Source organism: Calypte anna, chromosome 2 (genome assembly GCF_003957555.1).
Source record: "Calypte anna isolate BGI_N300 chromosome 2, bCalAnn1_v1.p, whole genome shotgun sequence".
NCBI classification, from domain to species: Eukaryota; Metazoa; Chordata; class Aves; order Apodiformes; family Trochilidae; genus Calypte; species Calypte anna.
In genome coordinates, this window is record NC_044245.1 from 107,911,821 (window position 1) to 107,934,732 (window position 22,912).

The 22,912-nt window shown below is 41.4% G+C and overlaps 1 protein-coding gene across 1 annotated transcript in view; it reads right to left on the reverse strand.

Annotated features, from left to right (window-relative positions):
• KLHL14 (kelch like family member 14) overlaps window positions 1-22,912 on the reverse strand; it is a 59,327-nt gene that overhangs the window by 23,385 nt on the left and 13,030 nt on the right. Inside the window, exon 2 of the mRNA XM_008497574.2 lies at window positions 20,032-20,153. Within this exon, the coding sequence (XP_008495796.2) occupies window positions 20,032-20,153 (122 nt within the window). The remainder of the gene's footprint in view (window positions 1-20,031; window positions 20,154-22,912) is intronic.

A 22,912-nucleotide genomic window follows, 5' to 3' on the forward strand; every position in this document is an offset into this window, starting at 1 on the left:
CCCTTCAGGAAACTGAAGCAAAACCATGTTTCTTTACATTAAATACCAAGACAAATATCCTAGCACAAGCAGCTATGTAAATTCAGCAGTGTCACAATCCATGGGCTGAACCATGTTCACACAGAATCACAAATAATTCACAATTATAATACTATATTATGGTCGTGGGCTGCAGACAAACAGAAAGAAAGGTCAGGTTAATTTAAATCACTAGCCATGCCAGGACTGCATAATTCAACATGCACAGTACAGTTAGTTAAAACCATTGTTATCAATCCCAAATACTTAAAAATATACATAATCAAGCATTCTCAACCGGTTGCATTTTTTTGTTGAAGAAGTTAATTTTGTAAACAGTACTGTTCATGTAAGTATCATTTTCAGTTAGTTAGCTGAAGGCAACTGAAGACTGAGACAGAGTCTTAAGAATGACACTGGGGCTCATAGTGCTTGCAACCATGACTTGGACCAGGTTCTGTTGGAGACTGAGTTCTGGAAGGGAATGAAACTGAAATGGACAGGGATGGGTCAGGTTGGAGGGAAGATGGCAGAAGGGACTAGGGCTGGAATAAGAGATGCCATAGTCTGCAAATGCAGCAGCATTTACTGATCCAGAGCTCCAAGTCCTGCACTCTCCACACTTTTCCGCTGTCACCACATTTGGGTGGAAACTGGTGCCAGCACCAGGACACAAAGGCTCTGCTATCATCATCCTCAATTCAAAAGGCAGAGCTATAAAGGCAGCCTACATGATGCACTGTTTCTCAGCACACCTTGAAAAGGCAGTTTCACCTCCAAGTCTATGAAAATGCCAAGGAGATGTAGGGCATTGAGAAGTTATGGAATGTCACTGTAAGGGACTGCAGTGCACAGGTCTTCTAACACCTCTTTTTTTTTTTAATACCGGTATGGCCCTTAAACACCTAACCATGACACTTCCCAACATCACATCTTGCTGAAAGCTCAGTCCCATGAACACCAGAAACCTGCCACTTGCAAGAAACATTTCAGCCCTGGTGATGGCTGATGCATGCATGCAGCCAAACAATAAACAAGCAAGAAGCCACACTACTTTTTTAAGGAACAGATCTGTTCTCCACTAAGCTTCCTTGCCTGGCCTCATAAATTTGAGTTAGTGGGACTGCAATGCCATGAGAAGGGAAGGACTTATATAGCAGCAGGAGAACCAGCTCGCATCAGTTCATCATATTTGTGAAACTACAGCCTCAGCACACGACACTAAACCATTTAAATGGGTCTAATCTAGCACTGCTGTGTCCCTGTTCCTCTCATAGACCAGGGAATCCAGCTCTCTCTTCATGTCAGCAGTGTCTCCTTGGCACCCCTCAATGAGCCCTTTCAAGCAATAATCTGGTGGAAAAATAACTTAGAGAGTATTTTCATTTTGGTCTAATGACCTAAGCAAACTCACACAGGAGCCAAATGAATTCCAGTGCTCAAAAGAATGAGAAGACAGGACCATGGGTGGGTAGGGGGAATTGGGTGGAAAGCTTCACCTATCATATGGTTGTAAAGGGCATGAAGCAGCACTATGAATGAAATAGGTAACAGTGAACAAGACCTCTAACTGTATGAGGTTGCTTCACTTCCGGAAGGTGCGTAGGGAGAGGCTGGGGGCTGCAGGAGGAGATGGGATTTCTCACAGCCAAGGCAACTCTGCCCTGAGATGGAGGATGGGCTCCTGTCCCTGCCTTTGCCATATGATTTTACTGTGGTTCTAGACAAGTCTGCTAAGCTAATTTTTTTCTGCCGCTACCCATTTCTCCTGTTCTGAGAACACTAATTACATGTGCTTTACTCCCAGAAAGCCTGCTCTGATCCCTGTGTCTGACACGCAGGAATGCTCTTGTGCACACCGCTGTTAACTGAAATAGGTGGGGAGAGGCAGGCTGAAAAGCATGATCTGAGGGGTCTTGAAATGGGAACCCCAAAATAAAGAACACCTTCAGTTTTAACCTCCTTGCACCTCTGTTCCTCACCTGCAAAATGGGAGCAATGTCAGAGTATGTGCCCCACAAAGAGGATGGTGAAAAATACTGCAATGAATGCCAGTGAAGCAGCTTGCACCTGCTGTTGTGAATACTATAAAAGAAACTTTGTGAAAAAAACTGTTTTCTTAAGATTTTAGCAGCATGTAACAGATAGGCTCTATCTGCTGAACACAGAAAACAAAATACTGTGAGGAGAAACTGAGCACGGTCCCTTCTGTGCACTGATGTGTGACAAAGAATAGTATTTGGTAACATTGGAGATCGTATCTTAATGCTTGTGCAAACAGAGGCAGAATTAGGGCTGCAGAAGCAGCTTAATTCTCACATTTTGTAACTCCAGAGGGCTTGGTGCCCCTGCCTGTCTCACGCTCTTTCCAACCTTGGTGCAAGTCCCGGGTGTGTGATCCACCCCCTAGGTCTGACTGGCAGCTAGACCCTGTCCTGATCCTGCAGGTTCTCCAGCATCCCTGGATCACTCGTCTAAGTGCTGTGGAGTCTGAAGTCTACCAAGCCCATGGCAGGAGCCCTCCTCTTCGCCTTCCTCCTCCTCCTCCTCCTGCCGCATTTCCTTCTCGCCAGCAGTTTGAGGCGAAGCCACTAGATGGGGTGAGATGAGCTCGCCTCCCCCCTCCCTCTCCCTCCCCGGGGAGAGGCATTTCAATCATCTTTTGGCTTCAGGTTTTGCAGCCAACCAAAAAAAACAAAGGAGGTGAAACGCAGCACACAAAAAGACACAGCCAGCTTCCTCCCAAGCAGTTAACTTCTGCTTGTTCCTCGTGTTCGCCGTGAAAGGGGGGAAATCAAACGGAGTACACAAACCCCAGCGAACGCTCGGTGCGTCGGCCCTGGCGGGTGCTGAGCTCTCCCGCTGCCTGCCGTGGGCACGGCGGGTGCTCAGGCTCTGGCACGGTTATCAGTCATACCTGCTTTGCCTCGTCTTGTCTCAGCTCCCCGAAGCCAGACTGAGCGAGCATCAGTCAGCGATTCCTCTGGCAGTCCGCACACATCTGCTTTTCTACTCCAGTCCCAGTAAAATACAGCAGGCACAGCTCCCTTCACTGCCAGCGCCGCTGCCAAAGCTCTCTCCCTCTCTCTCTCTCTTAATAATGATCTGGAAACTGGGTGAAACAACATGCTCACTTCTGACAAAGAGGGTGCTTCCTCATTACTGGGGTAAGGAAGGGGAAAGAGGACCCGAGGAAACTGTGATACAAAGAAAGAACCTACAGAATTGCCGGGGGCTGGAGGGGGAGAGGAAGAATCCTTTCTAAAATAGTCACTCCTTGTGAATGGAAACATGACTCAAGGTTAATCCCAAAATGGACTGTATAAAGATGGCCATATCACAGCTATCCTCTCCTTAAAGAAAGATTATTTGGGAAAGCACACAGAAGGTAAAGCATGCCTGTCCCATAGGGAACATGGGAAAGCACTGGTATTTTTACCTGTGTCTGCACTGTTGAAGAGTTACACCTTCTCACATTCCTTCCCAACTGCTTTCAAGAAGAACTGTCCCTCTCAAAGCATCATCCATTCCAGTAACACTATTTATTATTCAACCTGTATATAAAATTCTTTCCTGTGAGGCCGGTGAGATGCTGGCACTGACTGCCCAAGAAGCTGTGGCTGCTCCCTCCCTGGAAGTGTTCAAGACCAGGTTGGATGGGGCCTTGATCAACCTGGTCTAGTGGAAGGTGTCCCTGCACATGCAGGGGTGTCAGAACTAGATGACCTTTAAGGTCCTTTCCAACACAAACCATTCTATGATTCTATGATAAAATACAGACAAATATTTCTTCACAACATCCAGCTTCTTCCATCCTTTCACAAAAGTACAGGTATCTTGCATCCCCTTTACAGCACCTTCTCAGGACCTGGGCCATCCTTGCAAGCTCCTGCAGAGTTATCTTCTTCTGCATGGTCCTGTGTAGCGGGAGGAGCCATTCTTGCTCCTGAAGCTCGACGAGCTGCTGGTCTCTTCCAGGACTCCAGCCACCACACAGCGCTTCCAGGGTAGAAGTGTAGCGGGAAGAGCCTTTCTTGCTCCAGAGGCTCAACGAGCTGCTGGCCTCTCCATGCCTTGCACCAGAGTGAGCTGAGGTGCCTTCTGTGGGTGTGTGTCCCACCTTTATTGGCCCCCTGGTCTTGCTCATGCCCAATAGGGGCCTGTCCTAATCAGGCACAGGTGGACTCACACCCACTCTCTGGCAACTCGAGGCACCTGGTTGACAATGTCTCTCTACAGTCCTGGGATAATTTTGAAGTCAGCCTTTTTTTTTTTTTTCTTGTCTGGCATGGGTAGAAAAAGTCCTTCTCCCACTCAGCAGAAGAAGATGGCTGGGGATGCTGCTACCACGGGGCAGGGTTACTGACAGGGGTACTAAGCACACCCTCAGTTACCTCTCCAGTAAGGGGATAACTTGCATTTTGCAGCCTGTGACAGCCAGCCCTGCACAGGCCTGTATCCCTGCTGGTGTCTCAAAAGTCCTCGAGAGCCACACACAGGAGTAAACCCAAGAAGCAGTACAGCACTTAATTAGGCAGGATTGCACCTTGCCAGTTAACTGGGAGATGAACATGGTCAGACATATTTGTGCTGCCCAGCAGTGTGTCCTGTCACATACACTGCAGATGAAAACCCAACCTGCATTCCTGATGAATTGGGATTTCAAAGAAAAATGGATGAAAAAAATGTGACAGAAAAAGAAATGCAATGGAAATTATTCTATAATTCTATGAAATTAAAGCAGAAAGTGCATTCAGTGAGCTATTCTTTTAATTCATTGCAGAAGCCCTGACAAACTGTGCAGTGCATCATCATTGGACATTAATACAGACTGATCCTGTCTGAAGAGTTTGCATACTTTTTATAAATTAATAAAGACAGATTATAATCCCAAGTGCAGCATATTTGCTCATATATATTCATTCGAACATTGCTGATCCACATCTAGCTAAAATAGATGTGTTTTTACACAAATTGGGTTACCACCAATACAGTTTTGATTCGTACTACAAGGCATGAACAGATGACCAAGGCAACTGCTTTGGTTTAGCACTGTGCTTGTGAAAGTCATCACTTATCAGCAGGGCTGCAGTAGCTGCTTATAGTTTCTTACAATTAGAAAACATCACTATCTTAAACTACCTTAAAGCACTGATTAGGCCATTCAAAAGAGCACATTTTACCTTACAGTTGTAACAACCTAGGAACATAATCATTAGCAGGTATCATGGGTCAATTAGTGGGTGCTACCTTGGAGAAAAGCAGATGAGCTGGATCTCTTGAAATCTCTTGACCTTAGCAAAACCACAAAAGACTTAGCTCAACAAAAATTCCACAGATGACAAACAAAACATGATAGCAACTACCTGGAAAATGAGCTGGTGAAATCAGCCTACTCCTTATGCCAGTGTACCTTATTCAGACAGTACAAAAACACTGAAATTTTGCACTAACTACCCATATCCCAAGAAGTAGGCTGGCGTTTTTATTAGAGAAACACCTTCATTAAAACTTTACAGAGTCTTTTAAGCTGAACTTTAGACATTGAGGCTGCAAAGATAGCTCAATATAATCAGCTATATGTAGACTTTCAAATGATAAGTTCTCTCATTTATTTGGGTTTCTGACATAAAGAAGTACTTTTTTGCATTCTGCAATATATAGAATATCTAAGCAATTACAAAAAAACCCTGTTGGCACACTTGTTGAGATCAATGGCACTGGAAGTTGACAAATACATTAATTCCAGAGTGCCTAAACACAGTTTTGAAAAACATGAATACTAAACATTTTTGAAAAAAATCTTGTCTTCAAATCACATTACAAATCTTGTGGGCTTACCTACTTGCTCCCTACTCTACCATACAAGTGCTGATAACCCAAAACATTTTCAAAAATTATAATCCAGACCACTAAATCTAAGCTACTACATATGCTGATGTCTCTTCAATTTACTATCTTCAATTTACTTTCAAGTGACTTTTAAGTTTTAACCACAAGACCAAAACCTACCATGCAAAAAATAATCAGTTGAATCACAAAGCTTTGTCTAAATATACTAAATGTGCAAGATCAGAGATAAAATTGTTTGCAGCACTGCTAATGTCACTCTGCAGTCATTTCCCTGAAATAATCAGAATTAGGTACCCACTTAGGCTTTTAGACACATGACAAAAGACAGTGTTATTGCTGCACTCTGAGGAGACAGTCCCAGCATAGAACTGTGAGTACCAAAATTGTTACAGTACGGTACAGCAACACCTGAACTAACTTTGTGCTGCTGACTTAGCCCCAACTCGTGTGCTCTCAGGTTCTCTTTTGTTTTAAAAGTCCCAGTTGGTCCAGGGCCCCAGTCCAGCAGGTGTTGTATCCACTGGTGGCAGGAAACAACATGTTACAAAGGAATATAGAAACTATCAGCAAAAGGGTAAATCAAATACTTCTTTCCAGATTTTCAGCGTCTGTCTTAGTTGCCCCAATGGACATCCACAAATCATTTTAAGTAGAATGGACATTAAATTCATGATAGATTTTATCTCTAGATTTCATTGAGTGGCATGAATTTTCCCATCTCTAATAAATCAGACTCTTTTGCTTGTGTTTTTTTTTTTCCCTGTGACACTTGCATAACATCTTTGCACCAGCCTCTGGAGCCCACCTAGGACAAATTCCAATTGCAGATCAAGCATGAAGCTCTGGCATCTGCCCTCCTTGTCCAACTATGGAACCCCCCAGTGACTCAAACCAACCAAACCCAGCCACTCCTCCCTTCCTGCACCCTACATAGGGTTCCCCACACCCAAAATTGGTGCACAACTGTTAGTCTTCTAGTACCTTGGAGCTACCTCTACAGCCTTGGTTCTGCAAAGAGAGGACTTCCCACCCTTGGCAGTGCATTCCAGCACCCTGCAAAACCTCAGAGCACCCAGGGAGATGCAGACATCTCAAAACAATCAGTGACTCCCAAAGCAGAAGCAATTAACTGTGGTATATGGTTAAATGGCCAGACCTGGAGAATTTTTTTGGAGTGAAAATCAATAGAAGATGATAGATCAATAGAAGTTTTCTCTATTATAAAAACTTTCATTGAAACAGTTTGGCATTATTCAAACTAATTCTTCTATTATTTAAAGATCTGTCTTCATTCCTGTTGAATAGTACTGCTTTGTGTCAAGTAAAGCCAGAGGACTTCTCCCGAAGGAAGGCATTATTTTCTCTGAGGACAACAAATTGTTTTCCAGTATTGGAAGTATCAAATGAGAGCCCTCAAGTGACTGTACCTGCTTCAGGCAGGCACCAGCACTGTTTTACCTGGGAGGAACCCTCTTCCCTGGACAGTCCTGGACAGCTGGGGTGAAGCGAAATAATGGCTTCACAAAACGGAACGTTATGCCCGGGCTTTATTATTTGATTGCTGGTGTTAATCTTTGCAGTTAAGAGAAATTAAACTTGCAAGCACTGAAATGATTGTTTCTTGGACCTGTGCTGGAAAAAACCCAAGATCTGGCAGGAAGACAGTGACCCCAACCTTGCTGGATGAAGTGTGCTCCAACGCAGAAAGCTCCTGAAACATCCTGCACATTAACAATACTCAAGTTTGAGACTTGGACCCTGTATAAACGCTTACATGAGACACCTCTGCCCTGGCCATACCTTTTTTCCTGGAACTGAAGTTAATGGAACTGTGTAAATGCCCAGCTGATTCCAGCAGGTGTGATTGTGATGAATAAAACAAATTTTAAAAGAGCTTGTGTAGACATTAGTGGTAATGAAGATGGAGGACAAGGACAGCATGGACAAGCCAGAAGGGTGGGATTTGGACACTGCAGATCACCCAGCTCTGTACCACTGGCTGCCACAGTGCTTAGAATTGTATTTCTCTGGAGAGAGTTTATAGATAAGATCTGTCCTATGTTAATGTAGCATCCTATAGAGTTGTTTACAGGCAGTACTCAGTAATGTACTTAAGCATGTATTTAAACACACTGCTGAACATCAGTGTGATTAATACTTGGCTAAATTAGAGATATGACATGAATACATTTTTCTGCTGTTGTAATTTTTCACTATATGCGCTTATAAGCTGGTCATAAGGATTTTCTTTCAGTTTTGCATCCAGCAAATTAGTTAATTTGGGAGTCAAATTCTGCCTTTGTTATGCCTGCACAGTGTCTTTCACATGCATGAGGCAAAAGACTGCTCCACAACTTTTAATTGCACTTTTTTTTTTTTAATTCTTGAAGGATTCATCTAGGGGAAAAAAAACCCAAACCAAAACTGTTACTTCGTTTCTTTCTGATCTGGCAGATCTTTTGACATTTCTTTCATGTTATTTCAATCAGAAAAGTATCTTTTACATGTATGTGCTTATTAAGGTTGGGAACATAGAGCAGCTATAGTTCTTGACCACTAAGCAGGCAGCTGCTGGTGAGTACAGATCTGAGCCATGCACTTTGTTCTTCTGCATGCAAAACTGGGGGGGAGGGAGAGAGAAGAAACATGACTTTACATTACTAATCTTGGTAGTTTTATATAAATCTATTTAAAATGACTTTTAATAGCATAATTTGCCAAGATCTCCCTCTGAACGTGGCACAAGCACATCTCTCTCTCAATTATTCCTTTCCTGCTTAACCCAGAGAGAATTCACCACCATATCCTACATTCAAGTTTTGGAGTCAAACTTTTTTCTTTGTCTCTATGTTTGTTTTGTTTTGTTTTGTTTGTTTGGTCGGGTGTTTTTGTTGTTGTTGTTACTTTGTTGTTTTTCTGTTTGTTTGTTTTTGTGACTTTTTTTTGCTTTCTAAAATAAAAAAACCCATCAGAACATAAAACACTGGCCTGCCCATATACATTAAGGTACTGATCATTGTCACTGCTGCAAAGCAGTCACTCCACTTGCATCTATTTCATTCTTACTAACAAGGAAACAAGCATGACTTAATAGTTTTAGCTGTAGCCATCTCAGAGTTGATGACATTTTTTCCCCCTAAATTAAAGCTAAATCGTGTGCATTAAATACATTATCTACTTGCAAGTTGTAAAATGGGAATTTTAAAAATGATTCAGTCACAGATAATTTGTTACTGAAAACGACAGGCTCACATCAGCACTGGGGGAGACCCTGGCAGAGGACTGGAGCCATCCTGCACCCCATGTGGAAGGTGGGTAGGAGCCCCCCAGCAGAGCAGAGCTGTTTTGCTGAACAGGGACCCCCAGGTCCCAAGGCACAGCCCTCATGAAGCCAGCACAGTGATTCTCCAGAACAGCTCTTTGGGGGGCTCAAAGTCCCCCTTTTCTTTTTTTTCCCTGGGGGTGATCTATTCACAGGGGACACAGTCATAGGGCAAGGAAGGGTGGCTTGTATGACAGCTGACTTTGTTGTTCCTGCCTGGCAAAAGTTAGAGGACATGACTTGTCTAGATTGACTGGGAAGCATATGTCAAAGCAATTAATCCATTTGCCCTAAAAGATTGAGGCCAGGCCAGGATTTGTACCTTTCCTAGTGCTCAGTCTGATCTTAGGCAATGGGATTTCCACTATCTCCCATGGGAGATTATTCCACAATCTAATAGATCTCAATGTCAGGAAGTTTTTTCCTGATACTCAGCCATAATTCATACCCATGAATTATGAGCTACTGTCGACATCACACCCATTGAGGCATTCCTAGAGCCTGCTTCATTTAAAATTATATGCTCTAGTTATGCAGGGTTTCTGTGTACTAGGGCAAAATGCTTTTTCTGCAGGTTAATTCATTACTATTCAATTTGTTAACACTTTTTTTCTCGGTGTGAACAGTCATTCTCCACTTGCATACCCTATAGTAGCACAATTCCCATCTGGGAGTAGAATCACAATATATAAATATGACAAAACAAAATACCAAAAGCCATCCCTGTAAAGACATATTAGTCTGTTCCTGCAGATACTTACTCCAGCATTCAGTTAAATGAAAGCAGTAGCTCATACAACACCTGGTATGAGACAGAAAGCTTAGAAAAAAAACCCTCTCAAGTCTGTAATAGATTTTATTTCTCTCTTATACAGAGGGAAGGTAGAGAAGTATGGGGGCGAGTAGAGAAGGGGAAGGCATGAGCAAGGAAAGAGAGAAAGTGACTTAATCATGCTGTGAGAAAATAGAGGAAAAATGAACAGAGCATGACTTCCTACAAACAATGAGCCACCAAAATGCAATCAGGACATACAAAACCAAATAAAGATGAGGATGCAAAATGTACAATTCTTGCTATTAATAGCACTTAAAAACCTGATAAATCTAAGGCAGGCTTCTGAAATCTGTATTGCAAATAACTCTGTACAAAACACTTTTTGGAAGGAAACTGCCTTTTGTTTTAGGAACATTTGAGTGGAGATAATTTATAAACCATATATCAGTTTCTTAAAAAAGTCTGAGGATTTCTATGAGAGTTTTTTATGCTTACATTTTGCCCAGCTAGGAGTGTTTTGCCATCCTGTTTGCAAGCTATTTGTACATAAATAAAATGTCACATTGGATAATGAAAAAGAGGGAATGCTTTCTGAAGGAAGCAACTAGAAATACAACAGAGTTAATTTTCATCTCCATACATGCCTGGCTCCCATTAATGCTCCATAAATCCAAGAACAACTAGATAAGAATAAACATATTTTTTACCAAAAATTATGTAAGAAACAGAAAGACATATTTGCAGCCAGAACTAAGTTCACATAATGTCATATAATTTTTCCTGGGAATTATTCAAGATGTTCTATTTCTCAGAGGTGAGAACATTTTGTACAATACTTCCTTTCACTAGAAATTGTGTGACTTTACTGCAATCTGTATCTAGCAAGGTGAGACACTTGCTTTGGACAGAAGACTGGACAACACAGTTCCCAGTTCCTACTGCATCAGGATATGTATGTTCATAGCAGAAACACAATGCCCATTGGCTGAGATGACTTGAAATGCTGCAGATCCTTTAGGGCTGCATTAAGACCAAGTGTCTATACTCACCTGGGTTTACCACTGAAGTTGTGGAAACTTTATACTTGTAGCTATGCAGTTTCTGGTTTGCAGTTACCCTTGAAAAACTACACAAAACTGTCTTTGGTTGAAAAATACCCATTTGGATGAAAAATACCCATTGGGACACATATGAGAGATCCTTACATTAAAAAACTGTTCTCTGACTTAAGCAGAGGCTTGAACCTCAGCTGCCTGCCCCTTCCCCACCCCACAGGACTTGTTGAGATGCCATCCTAATATAACACTGGTATTGCAAAAACATTTGAAGGAATTTGTTCTCATTTTGCCCTGAAACAAAGCTGTAGAAGTTGCTGCAAAATTGAATGGCCATCCTCAAGCCCTCTGTAAATGAGAAGGAATGTTTTGAGTCAAAGGTTTTGCTGTACTTGCAAGTATATAGCAGGGAGCAGCATCTCCAATAACCATCAGCTTTCCTTGTAAGAAATCTCTGCAGAAACCTGACATCAGCACCTGCTGTGGAATTTACACCTGCTGCCTGTTTACTTGGGGACAGCCACGACTCAGCTCCCAGATCCCTGCATAGGGATGTCTTGGAACAGGGCTGTGACTTGTTCTCTTGTCCCACTCAAGTTTTCAACCACAGATAGTCCTGACCAAGCAGTGGCAGGGCACAGGACATTTGGGCTAAGACTTCTTTTGGACTTTACCTGAAAGTAACTGTTTGCAGGTGGAGTTTCTGAGGATAAAGTTGAATAGACTCAGGTATCTTTTTCTGTGCGGAAGAAAATGAGCAGCCTGGTTTCCAGAGAGGTGGCTGTTCACAAGTTCATGAGGAAGAGAAGAAAGTAGCCAAGAGAAGCTGCAAGACTACTGAGGGCTTTAGCACAAACAGATTGAATACAGTAAGACTGCAATAAGACTGCAAGGAGACTGGACATTGCAAAGGCACAGGATAGCAAGATGTTAATCCCTATGCAAGACAAAGATATCCAGAACTGAAAATACATTACACTTAGATATGAGGGCAAATGCAGAACAATCTGCTTTATAAATAAGGAGAAAGTCTCAGATGAAATTATTACAAAAAAAAAAAAAAAAAAAAAAAAAAAAAAATTTAAATGATTTACTTACACTAGTTTTTCATTCCCTGGGGGGAAGAGAATATGTTGCTTGGTCAAGCTAGGCAGAGTACCAACATTATCCCAAAAGATATGCAAGTATCAGCTATGTACCAACTAGCAACTATTGTAATAAAAAATGAAAAATGTGCAGAAAGAGAGATGACATTTCTTGAAAGTTATTTTATATGGTAGTACAGAAGAAAACTGTATTTAAGGCACAAATATAACATTCATTTTGAGAAAATGCCACATTTTCACTCATTCTGAGAGCTCTGTCTTGCTCTTAGATACACAGGCATCATGCACCATTAATGGCACTTGCATGGCTGAATTCCCATGTGACATCCTCAGAATGGGAGTTGTGGCTAACCTCTGTTATGTCACATGTAAAGAAATACTTTTCACTATATTTCTGCTACTCACTTCTATATTCTCACTTCCCTGTATATATAAAGCATGTGGCTTTTTGGCAATGTGTCGGCCATACTGAATAAATCTCCTAAATCCAGAGTTAAAGTTGGATAGTCATACTGACCAGTCAACTTTTCATTGTGTGAATTTCCCTTTTTTTTTTTTGACTGCATTTTCCTGGTTTTGAAGCTTCTGAAAGAGGCTAGGTATAAGAATGAAAAATACAGATGGAACTTATGTTTAAAACTGCTTTTATTGCAACCAGTGTGCTTATTTAAGATGGAGAATACACATGAGCGTGTGCGTAAGTGTACGTGTACTTTTAGAACTACCACATACACCTACCACATTTATTAAATCTGTCTAGTGGATAATACCAAGACTTCTGCCTTAGCAATATGCTAATGCTTGCTCAAGCTTTTCAATGCAGTGCTGAAACCATCCTTGACACAACACTGAAGCAGTAGCTGCAGCATTCCCGACTGCTGGATAAATGGAGTAAGAGAGATGAAATTTATCAGAGCTGCCAAGGAGTGTTCATCAAGACACATTTTTGATCAACGCAAGTGTGAGCTATTCTCACAAGTGACAAAAAAGAGAGAAGAAATTATAACTGGCATATGTCAAGAGATGTAACCTACCTGAAACAACTCACTTTTTTGCAAGCATCACTTCTTTTATTCAGTTACCCAGTCACTTGGGATAACATGAAGGGGGAAACCTTTGACTCTAAGATACAGTCATTCTTTTAAAAAGTAAAAGCTCCACAGTGGATGAATTTATTTACTTAAAAGACATAACATTTCCAAAGGCACAATATGTGCTAGGAATAGAGTGGCACTTAAACTGACATTTATGCCTTTGCAAATTTCTCACAAGAACCTCCAGTGTGACCATATCAATCATATAGTCTGTCTCATAAGTAACCAACTTAGAAAAGAGAAAATTGGATAAAGCATTCCCAACACAGGAAGGGCCCAAAGCCATTTTAGAAAAAGAGAGGAACAGGACTTTTGTTATTAATTTGCCCAGGAAGGACAAAGAAGTATCATTCTGTATAGGAAAGGCTGACACAACTGAGCATCACAGAATTGCCAAAGAAAACAGGAGAGAAAGAAGAAATGCAACCTATTCCAGCAGCAATGATATAGGCTGGGAAGTGCAGTGACCCAGGTTCTCTAATGCTGACCATGATAAAAAAACATAGTCCATTTCAAACCCACTTCAACCTTCTTTTTACTTGACTGCACCATGGATAAAATGCATAAAGAACAATGCTGAAAGGGTTTCTAGAGCCACCAGTACACCTATGTGCTGGGTGACACTCAAAATGTTGTTAGTGATGATGGAAGACTGCTCTACAGGAGGCCATACTGTCACTGAATATATTCAAGGGAAATCTGAAAAGTCAAAATCACAGGAATACGAAGACATTGTATCCAAAGCAGATTTCCTGCAGTGGGGATTTCCTCATGGGAAAAGGAAAGCAGAGCCAGTCTGGGGAAGGAAGGAGGATATGGATGGCCTTTATAAGAGCATGGAGGATGAAAAGGTTACCAGCTGCTTGTGATCAGTGAATCTGAGGAAGACAAATAAATGACATCTCCTTGATACTGTGTGACTGCTGCTGGCATGAAGGAGAGATGGAGGAGGAAATCAAAGTGCCTGATTCACTGATTGTCCTTGCACACAGATCAAACACAGCAGATGTAAATACACAGCAGATGTAAATACACCTGGAAAAGGGCAGGAAGGTCAAAATAACTGTAGTAAAACTAAGGGTTAACCAGGAAAAGAAGTCACCAGAAGTGGCATGTTGGTCATCCTGACTAAACTCTCTGATCTGGAAGGACATCCAGCATAAGGACATGAAGCTCCTGAAACATGTCCAGAGGAGAGCCAGTAAAATGATCAGAGGTCTGGAGCCCTCTGTCTCCTTTGAAGACAGGGTGAAGAAGTTGGGGTTGTTCAGCCTGCAGAAAAGGAGGCTCCAACGTGACCTTATAGCAACCTTCCAATATCTTAAGGGGGCCTACAAGAAATCTGGGGTAGGTGTTTTTACATGGATGTGTAGCGAGAGGACATGGGGAAATGGTTTAAAACTTGGAGAGGGGAGATTTAGGTTAGACATTAGGAAGAAATTCTTTAATTTGAGGGTGGTGAGACACTGGAACAGGTTGCCCAAGGAAGTTGTGGCTGCCTCCTCCCTGGAAGTGTTCAAGCTCAGGCTGGATGGGGCCTTGAGGAGCCTGGTCTGGTGGAGGATCTCCTTGCCCATTCAGGGGGGTTGGAACTAGATCATCTTTAAGGTCCCTTCCAACCCAAGCCATTCTGTGATTCTATGATTTTCCTACTTTCCTATGCAAATATATTTTCTGTTTTATACTTTTCATTGGATGTGACATTGGATTTTTTACATTGGATTAAAATCCAAACGTAGTGCAATACCTAAGCATAATGCCACAATAATGCCCATACAGATATTTGCCACTACTCTGATGTCCGCTGAGACTCTCCATGGTTTATGCAGATGATGTGGTAAGCTGGGGAGGTTAAGGAATGTTTCAATTAGCATCTTACTGAAAAACAAAGTACTGATATGAAAGAAAGCTCTGCTGCAGTTTCACATGGATGGAACTTGCCAGGCAAGAGTTCAGTAACATTTCCAATATTTTACCCTTTTGTGCTTTAGAGTAAAAGGAATTCTGCATTGCAAGGAGCTTTTGCTGTATACCTAGAAAACTGCAAGACAATTTCTCTCCTACTCATTGCTCCTAATCAGACAGATGGATACATTGCTACGGAAAAATACAAAAAAAATCAAACTAAAACAATGGCTGCATCATTTTTATTTCTTTCTTGCATTCTCTGTTCACGTAGCAAGAAATTTAATTCCAGTGGATCAGTCTCTTGTGATATTTTTTTCTTTCATTTAATATATTTTTTAAATGCTTAGAGGCGTTATGACAGAAAAGCATGTATTTTTTTGCCCTGGTTTATACCCATCATCCTTAACATTACAACAAGACAAAAGCATTAAAGTAAAATTAATCATGTCAAAATATTTTAGCAAAAACAAGGGAGACCATGCATAAAGCATCGCTTTGTCTAGTGTGAAGTCATGCTCTGATTAAAAACATATAATGAAAGTGAAAGTAATACATCATTGCTTTAGCAGTAGGGTTTTTGGGAGAGCTATGCAATTCTCAACACAAAAAATCTTTATAGGCTCTGGATTTTGAAACTTGCAATTATTTTCAAATAATACTATGAAACAAAACATTGCTTCATTTCCTTAAAGTTTAATTAATCTTAAGCACTACAGTTAAAACAACCAACCAAAGGAACTCTAGGATTACACAAGGAGTCCTGGCAGGACCATAGCTGGTAATTGAGCCAGTGACTGGTTCTGAGCAGTATGGCACGAGGTGGTGACACAGAGGACCCCCACGCTGCCCCACATCCTGTAAGCAGCAATGAGGACTGTAAAATACCATGGCACAATGAGCCCCCATTAACAGAGCAGAACTTCTGCTGTTACTAAGGTCTGTCATACACCCACCAGTCACCCAGTTTGTGTCTCTGGTGGTGGTAGCCTGTTGCTGCTAGGTGACCTAGGCAGCACCCAGTTAAAAAATGAACTGCTGTTCATGCACGTGTAAGCAAGCCTGCAAAGAAATCATGCAGTGAAGATCTGTTCACTGTACTTTGCCATACAGTCTATAAAAGCCTCTAGTTTGCTCAGGCACAACTGGGCAGTAAAAGATGTTCTAAATTATAAAGCAACATGTACACTAAGAATCTCAGATTGGGATTATGCTCACATCAAGTAAAATTGGGTGGAAGAAAATGTTTGTAAAATGACACTTACTTCATCCTTTTTTTTCTTTTGTCTTTGTTACCAACATAGAAAAAAATCATTCTCTGAGAAATACCAGACAGGAGAAATACACAGTAATACTAGATTGTGAAAAATCTACTGATCCCCTGAGCCATAGCATTCCTTCCTATACATGATGACATTAAAAAATTGGAAATGGGTGCATGCTTCCCCTCCTCTTCTGGATCTATGAACAAGGCAAGTTGTTTTCCTGATACCTTTAGAATTACTCCCATTAGTACTGATGCATTTGGTGCTTTGGGTAGCCAGGCAGAGAGAGGTGGGCAGTATCCCCTGCCAATAGATCTAGTCTTGTCGGGGGAACAAAATGAGATTGCTACTCTGCTGAGCTGTCATACTCGATAGCTTGTGCTGTTCCACCTGCAACTGTCTTCATAGCTCCAACTGCAGTGCCACAACTTAAAGGCAGACAGTAGTTTCTGATGCCTGATCTTCTCCTGCTCCTTATGCATCACACAAGGCAGGGCACAGAGCCCTAAGCAACTGTGTGGTTGCAGCAGCCACTCTTGATGCTGAGAAGGAGGAAGGCAACAGGCAAACAGATCCCCAGACAGGGTTTGCGGGCCCTCTTAAGTAACTTCTGAGTTCCTCTCAGTGGAAGATGACAAGAGGAGATTCAGTCTTCTCTCATCCATCTCCTACTGAATGGTCCTGCCACTGTACCCAGGGCTAAGTGTCTGCAAGCTTCTTGCCCACCTTCCCTACTCCCAGGTTCCACTGGCACAGAGAGCAGAAAATGAGTAACATAGATGAGTTAGGAGGAGGGAAAGGGAAATGTCTGTGCACATTTACACTGGATCAGTAAGCCTCTAAATGCAAAACCTGGATTTTTGTTGGCACATGGGGGAATCTACTGGAGGGCAGAAGATTAAAGAAAGACTTTGTTTGCTTGTACAGGAGAAAAAGTCAAATATAGGGTTATAAGACATAAGACCCTGAAATATCAAACTACATGGACTGAGATTCTTCCACCACAAAATCTTTACTCTCTCCCTGTTCACTAGGGAGAAAACTCTTCACTTGCATTGATGAGTTGGTGCTGAACTGCAACCTTAGGACTGACAGCACTGTCTAAACAAGAAAAAAAAAAAAAAAAAAAAAACCAGAAAAAAAAAAATCTTCCTGCTGATTGTACATCTCTGATAAGAATAAATAGACTGATTATTTTCTAAAATGCCATGTGTAGACTCAGAGAGGTAAAAAGGTAAAGGAAGGAAATAAATGTACTACTCCCTAAATTGCAAGAAGTACATGAAAAATAAAGACAGAACAATGTCCTTAAATTCTAACATACCATAAATATCACACCATGTTGGTACCACACTATGACTGTCCTGAATTATCACTGTATTATAATGTGATTCATTTGTGGTCTTCCCTAAAACTGGTCAGTCACAGTTCTTCAATTCTCACTGCACTTCTACTGCACTACAGTCCTTCAGTGTTTTATGAAATGGAGAGGAAAAAGGTTCTATTCCAACCTGTCTTCACTTCCCATCCTCTTTCATATTAAATTAGAAAATAAACCTGGGAATACTTGAAACTTTTTCTTCATTTAAAAAAAAATTCTCCTGCTAGCATTTGGTGAATACTAACAGTATTTTCTAAGAAAACATGCTTGGTAACATTTAGTCTTTTCCAGTGTGAAAAATGTCCTTGAGCAGTAGTTCAGACCAAGAAGGCATCCTGTATTAGCTATTTCTGTAACAAGAGGGCTATTGATTGTCTTGAGAGCTGTGTATTTGACAGCCTTTGTCTCAGCTAGCACTGAGGCAGACCCTGGAATGTTCAGGACTTCCAGTGCTGAGCACCAGGTACTTGGACACAAGCTACCTAGGCTGTTGCAGATGCATTTTCTTCTAACCACAGCACAGAAGGTTATGTGCATTAACCAGAATGGAAGAAGAATTTCCATTTACTACTTGTTAGAGTAGTAACACAGAAAAATTTGCATTCTTCTGATAAAATGACATAAAGCTATTCAACATCACCATAGATGGTGGTGATATTTAAGTACCAGTGGATTTTTAACCAGAGTGTTTAGGAATCAAGCCTCTGGGTACAGTTTCCCACAGTCTTGGAGATAGCATCACACTGAAAGTAACCATGAACCAAAAAAATTTAATTCTTACAAAATCCAACACAACTACAGATAGGTAAGATGCAGATTTATTTACTTTTTTACTTTAATCCAGTGGAGAGGTCAGATCTTGCAGCAAGAGAGCCATTTCACCTGCCTATCCTGGTGAGCCACTGGACTAGACATGAGAAATTGAAAAAAACTGAGCAATTTTGCCTTATGTAATGTCACCGATTTTTCACTGACTTAATACCTTCAGAATTTTCTTAGAAGCAAGATACAGAGGTGAGTACCATATCTCATTCTGAAAAATGTGAAGCCCATTCTGTTCCCTAGTATAGACACTGCAGACTTTTCCGATGTCCAATTCATACAACCTTATTAATTGTCATTCTTACACAATACCCTCCAACCATTAGTTCAGGGTACCTAAACTTAAGCAGCCTTTATGTTGCAGCACTTTGAGAAAGGCTCCTGATTTCTCCATAGGAGAAAGCAATTTGCAAAACCGTAATTTCAAGTCCTGAATAAAAGCAAGCATCTTAATTCTTTTTCATCCTAACCTGTGCATGTAATAATAACATGGATGCATCCCATTAAGAGGCTCTGGATAAGGGAAGAAGAACAGAATTCTGTAAATTGTATTTTCCTAGGGAGGAAAATCAGGTCTATTAGGAAATACAGGTTTTACCACTTGTCCAGTTTTAGAAGTACGGCTTTGATTTATGGATCAAAATTGCTCATTTATTATTTTATCTATACTGCTTTGGGCAATTTTGACAGTTAAAATTTAGTTTTATTGACCAATGCAGCCAGTTTAGCCACAAGGGGACGAATGCACACACAGCCTGCTGCACTCAAGAAGCTATGATTTGATTCCATGACCAAGTCAGACTGGGAATCGCAACCAACATAACAATAAGTTCCAAATCTCAATGCTTGAGGCAAAATACTTACTCTAAAACACCATCAACCTTTAAAAGAAGGTGTGAAAGAAATTAGTGATAGAAGCCTCCGTGCACTGTTTACTGTAGCTGATATATTTTACCAGTGCTTCTGTCAGCAATGGACACAGAGCAGTACAGAGGAAACCTTTCTTTAATTATTGTGGACAACAGATAAAGCTGGAAGAAGGAAATGAAAACGTAAAAGAGAATCAAAGGTGTTCTCTAGTACCATGGCTTACCAGGGATCTGACTCTGTGAAAACTGTCTTGTGCATTGCCTTTTTAAAATCCTAATCCAGATTTTACTCAAATATACATAAATATGCCTGTATCCAGGTTGCAGCCTGAAAGACTTACGAGTTTACTTTAAAAACTTACTGGAATGATTTTAAGCCAATGTTAATTTAGGCCTATTCCATTATAAAATTAGCATCTTCTGCAATCTCAATTTATTGTTCCATTGTGAAGCCCCTTGTGATACATAAACAAATCTCTGAAGAGAAACCAATCAATAAAGTGTCTAATTTGATTAACCATGTTTTTAAATTCATCAAGACAACTGTACAAAAATAAACCACTTACTTGTCAGTATTTTCCATGTCTTCTTTTCATCATCATAATACTGAACCAAATTGCTAGGTAGCCGGTCAGGTCCAGGAGGCAATCCTCCAACCAGTAACAGCATTTTCTTATTGGAACGAATTCTTCACCCAAAACAAGAGGAAAGATGAACAACCACATTACTGAGGAGTATTTTTAGTGGCAACAAAATCATAACCATCAAAAGAATGTTCACTGCTTGCAGTTTTCTATTTCATTTTTTTGTGTTTCTTTCCCCAATCATGTCTCAACAATTTTTTGAACCAAGCAGAAAAATGATCAGAAAAGCTGCATATCTCTCTACTCATGGAATAATAAGCTTCCTTTATGCAATTTGTTAGAGGTTCATTCTAGAACGACCTTTTTCTTATATTATCCCTTTAAATCATCACTCTTTACAGCTGAATACACATGAAATGCTCTGGAGTTGTACTAAGGTTAAGCATTAAAGTTGCATGTCAAAAATCGTATTAGTCAAAATCATTATTATAAGCCATTCTACACTCAAAGAACCTTGAAAAAATTAAGGTTATGCAGAGAGTTTGTGAGCCAACTCTTTAATCACACACTGAACTTCAGATATATAGTTTAGTACAATTAGCAGCACTGGGCTAATGGTTATGGGTTAAATGCTACTTACAAGCACTTTTGTTTGTTTAATTTAGTCCAGGCTCTCGCTTTCACCCTCCCCCCCCCTACTTGACTCCCCGGGCTCCCCCCCTTCTCTGTGCTCTCCCCCTGTGCACCACTGGCTATAGCAACACCAATTGGTAAAAATGAGACTGTGATGTTGTTGTGAGCCTCCCCAGAGTGGAGCCCTGCCAATGCTTGCCACTGATCCAGCGGCATGAACCTGCTCAACTGTGCAAAGTCACTCTAATTCCCTCCCTCTGTTTTTCTACCTTCTCCCCCAGGGGGCAACCACTGAAAGGAGTGACTACCCACCCATCAAGAGCTGGCAATTCGCTGCTATTAACCGTGACCGTGATTCCCAATCTGCCTGGCAGTTCTTAAGAACAGGACTGCAATGTCTCATATGCAGTAAAAGCGGTTATCTGCACCCTGGCCTCCAACGCTCCACCTGATGAATGTAGGGTTTCTTTGCAACATTAAGGTATTTAGCACAATCCTAAGTGAGAAGGGGAGGGGTGGCCCAGACCCCCAGATGAGCCCTGATGCATTAATAGTCACTCCGTGCATAATTGAACTTTCAACAGTCGTACTAAGCTTGGGTGTGGTAGTGCTGAAACCAAGACCTATGCTCCAAACGTTCCTGTGAAGTAGGAAGGTGACATTGCCTGGAAAAAAATTAAATGCATCGACACAAATGAATGTGCAGGGAAGAGCATGACATCTGATGGAAAGCACCCTTGCCAAACACCAACATTTTTCCAAGCCCAACAACATCAGTGAACCAATCTGTGTGCCAGCCTGCAGCAAACACTCCTGGCCAAGAAAGGTACAGAATGCTATGAGCCAAAGCCCACCACCACCACTGTATGGAGCTCCAGGAGCACCTCAGCACTACGGGCTTTACCACCGAGGCACACCAGTGCCTTAGGTCCAGCTGTTACCTAGACAGTGGTGAGGACCAACCCATTTACATTTGTACCAGGCCTGTATCCCCTCTCTAGAAGACTGGGTGGACTGATCTAGCTCATGCTGTATGCATGCACTACCAAGAGAAACCCCCTTCACATATGGAACACGCAGCTGAAGGCTCGATCCACACGACGCTTCGAAATAAAACCTTCCGAACGGCTATCCAGAAGACAACTACAGACTTCAGATACAGCTGTCACAAGGATGGCCAGGGAATTATTTGACAGATGGCCTTGTTTGATTTTAAATATATTTGGGGCTCAGGGAAGGTCCTAAATTGACAGGGGAAGAAATTAAACCCTCACTGCAGGGGCAAAAGCTACACCACAAGGGTGGTAACACTGCAGTATTCTCTCCCACTGTCCTAAACCCCTGATTCACTCCCAACTAGGGGGTTGGGTCCTTCAGTCCTGCTGGCATGCCAGCCTTTCACCTCTGCACTGAGCCTCCTATATACTGCCAAATGATGAGTGCTACCTGCCCACCAGACTGTATCTGTGTAGGATATCAGGAACTGTCTTGTGATCACTGTCAGCATCGACTCCGCTCAGAGAGACCAAGCTCTGGGGAAAGCTTTCATAAGCATTGCCAATGTCTTGAAACGTTCAATCTCCCTGGTAAAATTTTTAATGAGAGAACATTTGACAAAAAGTATGCAACACAGGAGTATGATAAACTATTTTTGGTACGAGCTAGGGATGGCTGCACACGTAACAAGTGGCAGAGCAAACCAGAGCCATAAGTCAGTTATGCATGGCCATCCCTGACGATAGAGAATAAATTGTTTATTCCAGCCCTCTCGTGTTGTATGTTATATCACAATCAACTTCCTGTGTATTGTAAAATTCAGAATGCCCTTGCAAGGTTTACTCGATAAAGGAGTTTATTCTGATTTTCATCTTTCATCTGTAAAACTCTCTTCTAATGCCAAAGCTCTGTGAAAAACCAATGAATGGCCAAGGCTCAATGGTTAAGGTGAAGAATGAAATGTCAGATGTAACTCTGAGTTTCCAGACTTTGGCAGCTGCAACTATCCTTAACATTACTTTTTCAGCTAAACAATCTGATAAGCTACTGTTTCTTGAGATGGAGCTGCATTGCTACAGGAGTGTCTAAAAAGTGTCTAAAAGTAGTTAGCATTTCTACATGTTTAAAGTGGGAAGTAGCATGAACTGAAGCTCTTAATAAAAGTTTAATAATAACTTAATAGCCAGTGCAGTCTCTACCAAGCAGGGAACTCTCACGTGGCAAAAAAAAAAAA